The 3,995-nt window shown below is 45.4% G+C and overlaps 1 protein-coding gene across 1 annotated transcript in view; it reads left to right on the top strand.

Annotated features, from left to right (window-relative positions):
* Positions 1–1,729: 1,729 nt before the first annotated feature.
* Positions 1,730–3,995, top strand: part of CCDC47 (coiled-coil domain containing 47) — an 8,731-nt gene continuing 6,465 nt past the window's right edge. Inside the window, exons 1-4 of the mRNA XM_018084613.3 lie at positions 1,730–1,990; positions 2,107–2,214; positions 3,009–3,183; positions 3,363–3,484. Coding sequence (XP_017940102.1) covers positions 1,730–1,990; positions 2,107–2,214; positions 3,009–3,183; positions 3,363–3,484 — 666 coding nt within the window. The remainder of the gene's footprint in view (positions 1,991–2,106; positions 2,215–3,008; positions 3,184–3,362; positions 3,485–3,995) is intronic.

Genomic DNA, 3,995 nt, shown 5'->3' with positions numbered 1-3,995 from the left:
CGGGGCCCGGCCCCTCTCCAGAATCTACTGAGCTGGGTCTAGACTCGAGATTTATTGAGCAGGTCCCAGGCGGGTAAATGTCCTGCACGAGGAGCAGCAGCAGCGCTGTTTATTTACCTTCGGGTTACGGTGAAGTCGTTTCTCTTGCCGCTGAGTTCTGGGCAGCCTGTGTGGAGATCGGGGAGGGAACCCGTCCCTCGGTGGGGTGTGGAGCGTGGAGAGCCTACCAAGGCATATTCTGCTTCCTGGAGTTTGTACTTGGACCCTGTTCTAAGGGAATGCTGAGCTGAGGGGGTGCTCCAGCTTCCACCCACCTCCAGCTCAAACGTGCCCTTGGAATTGGCCACGGTTTATTTTCCAGGAAGCTCTTTGGAGTTGTCGGGTCTTCTGAGAGTGGATATGCTCAAATAGTCTCGAAATTCTTACTGTGAAACTGCTGGGGTTTGGTCGAGCAGGTGGCTCCGTTGTCCTGGTGGTTTTTAACCTCTGGGTGCAAATTCTGTTCTATCTAAATAGTGGTTTGGGGTTTTTTTTTCTGCTTAAATTCACATAAAATTACGAGGTATGCACACAATGGTACTACCTTGTGCTTCCCATCCTGTTTTAACATTCTGTGAACGTGTTCTGTGCAGGTTTTGCTGGAGTGAGGAGTCTTTGACAGAGGTGCTTATTTTTGCCGTCCTTGTCATCCCTGTCTCACAGTGGGTTCCCTGTGTGAGGCACTCAGAGGAGAGCTGGTCAAATTTAGAAACCAAATCGTTTCTATTCTGAGTTTGTAAGAGCACGCTCTCATTAACATTCGGGTTCCCACTCGGCTCTGGTTGCCGGAGGGAGTAAAATGAGCCTCCCAGCCGAGCCTGGTGCAGCTGATCCTCCGGGGCTGGTTGGGAAGTGCAGCAGGAGAGTTAGAGCTGCCTTTTGGGGCTCCGTTTTTGGACCTGGGAGAAGCTCCTCCTTGGGCTGGGACTGTTTTGAGATCGAGCAGAAAAGACGGGAAGCTGAGGGGGAAAAAAGGTGAACTGATGAACTCTGCAGGGTTGTGGCTGATTTGGGGAGAGCTTTGGGCTCATGAGCCCCAGTTTACTCTGTTGGTTCAGGGCCTGGTGTAATACCCATCCTCTTCCTGCCTTTTATTTTTTTTTTTTGGTTGAACTCCCAAGAAAAGGTCTTTGTTTCTAAGCAGAAATTGTGCTGGGACACTGTGGGACCTGATTCTGAGCAGGCAGGCTAGAAAATCACAGATGGGCACTTTGGAACTAAGAGACTATTGGAGCATCATTAAAATTAATCAAGTGCATTTTAGGATTTACTGCTGCTGTTACACATTGGTTGAGCTGACTGTGTCTAATTGCTAATTAATAACAACTGTAGGCACAGAGTGTGGTCTCAGAAGTGAGCTGGCAGTGCTGGGTGGGAGATGCTTAATGGAGGGAGCTTTATAGTGGAACATTTCTGCTTCCAAACTTGCTCATCTGAACAGCATGGCCAGATGTGAATTTGCTGCTGCCATAAGCAATCTCACCTTCAAAGTTATTTTTTCTTGTATCAGTAGTCACTTTATAGAGAAAATGGCAAGATCAGGCAGGGGTTTACTTCTCTCTCTGGTGTGACCCTCGTAGTGTTTTTAAATAGCTCATGGGAGTTGGGGATTGTAATGGTGTGATGTAACAAAATTGATAATTAAATCTATCATTGCAAAGAGTCCCTTTTTGGTTTTTTTCCAGTGAAAATGAAGAATTTATATCTTTTTATTGCTTTCCTGTTCATCCCATGGAGCTTTGCTTTGGCAAAGTATGATGAATTTGAGGATGGAGATGACATTATGGAATATGATGATAATGACTTTGCTGAATTTGAAGATGTGAGTGAAGATGCAGTCACAGAGTCTCCTCAGAGGATCATCACTACAGAAGATGATGAAGAAGAAGCCACTGTAGAGCTTGAGGGTCAGGATGAGAATCAGGAAGACTTTGATGATGCAGACACGCAGGTAAGGCCTCATCTTCTGTGTTTCCTAATAGTGTCTCTTTCTCTCTCACCTTATCTTTTTGGATTTTACTTCCTGGGCTTTGGATTTTCATGCTGTTTGTGATTTTTGTCCTTTAGGAAGGTGATACTGAGAGTGAACCATATGATGATGAGGAGTTTGAAGGCTATGAAGAGAAACCAGATGCATCTCATAGCAAAAACAAAGACCCCATAACAATAGTTAATGTAGGTATAACTGTTGATCTGCTTTCTAGTTGGAGTTGCATCACTTATTTTCTCAAGGCAGTGTGCCAGGAATGTCACTGGGGTACTAATGTGCACCTGCAATGTACAAAGTGTGGTTTTTAGCTTGTCTGTGACTAAAGTTTCACCTTAGAAATGGATGGGTTTTGAAACCAGTCTCTCTGTCCATGCTGAATCACCTTGTTGCCTCCCAAGACAGTGTTTCACAGAATGATCAGGTGCATTTTTATTACCCCTAAGATCTCTTTTTAAGTATGTTAGTGAAAATTAAGGTTTGGATACTTCTGTGACTGAAGGGGGGTACAGTGATAACAGAATGGCTAATTAATCTCTGAGGTGGCAAGGTCAGGAAGGCTTCCCTGCTCCCCCCCACAGCCTGTGGCTCTTGGTGGCATCCTGAAAATGCTCCTGGACATCAGGATTTCAATAGAAGGTACATGATGATCAGATAATGCTGTGATGGGCAGGGCAGCAAGCTCAAATGCTCAGTGAGTTGAAATGCTGGGCTGTTTACTCTGAGCTCTATTGGAAAGGAGAAGTATTTTGTTTGTATTAAGCGAGTATTTTGGGAATGCTGTTCCCAGTTGTTTCCTGTATGCTCACTGTGCCCCAGCAGAGCCAAGTGCATTATGTAGGCTTAGCTCTGTCCTGTTGCCTTTGTGGAGCTTCCTGCTGGGTTGGGGATGGAGCTTCTCCAGTACTCTGCATTCCCAAAATGGTTTGTGTACATAAAATCCACTTGTTCAATATGTAAAAGTTTCTGTTGCCTTACACAGGTCCCTGCTCACCTTCAGAACAGCTGGGAGAGTTACTACATGGAGATCCTGATGGTGACAGGTCTCCTGGCTTACATCATGAACTACATCATCGGGAAGAACAAAAACAACCGGCTGGCTCACGCTTGGTTCAACACTCACAGGGAGCTGCTGGAAAGTAACTTTGCTCTTGTTGGTGAGTTCCATAATGACAAAGATCCAGTTTTGGTATCTGAATAAAGCTGGATTTTGACCACATAGGCTGTAGCAAATCCTTTTCTGTAACGTGGTGTGAGCTCTGAGCCTTCTGGTGAACTTTGGTGTTCCAGTTTGTGACTTCAGGTTGTGGTTCTCTCTCACTGCTGTTTTCCTCAGGGGATGATGGCACTAATAAAGAAGCTACAAGCACTGGGAAGCTAAATCAAGAAAATGAACACATATATAACTTGTGGTGCTCTGGGAGGGTGTGCTGTGAAGGAATGCTCATCCAGTTAAAGGTAAGGATGAGGGAGTTTGTGGTGCCTGTGGAACCTGTCACCAGCTGTCAGGTTCTAGAGGCTTTTCCATTCCAGTGTGAGCAACAAGGAGTCCCAGCTCAGCTCTTGTGCTCACATTCAGGTACAGAGTTCTGGATATGCACATAGGAAGGAAAAACTGGATAATTAAATATCTGTACAGGCCCATGTTCTGCCCACCAGAGTAGGTAAGAGTGAGCACTTACAGAAGGAGTATAGAATCCAGAGGTATAATGTGAACAGAGGTAACTCTGAAGAGCTCAGCTGCTGCTTAGAGGGAGGAATGGACCAACAGGAATTCCAAGGAATTACAACAAATACAAATACAAAGCCCTGCACTTGGGATGGAACAGCCTCACATGTAGGTTCAGCTCCTGACTGGAGGGAATAAGGCCCTGAGAAGCTCATGTAATGCAGAAAGTGGGCTTGCTTTTGAGCTCTATTGGTGACAGAGGGGAAATTTAGGTTAGATCTTAGGAAGACATTTTTCACT

This window comes from Manacus vitellinus, unplaced genomic scaffold (assembly GCF_001715985.3).
Source record: "Manacus vitellinus isolate BGI_N305 unplaced genomic scaffold, ASM171598v3 scaffold_72_pilon, whole genome shotgun sequence".
Classification (NCBI taxonomy): Eukaryota; Metazoa; Chordata; class Aves; order Passeriformes; family Pipridae; genus Manacus; species Manacus vitellinus.
The sequence above is the reverse complement of the archived record's forward strand: the minus strand, read 5'-3'. Positions and strand labels throughout refer to the sequence as shown.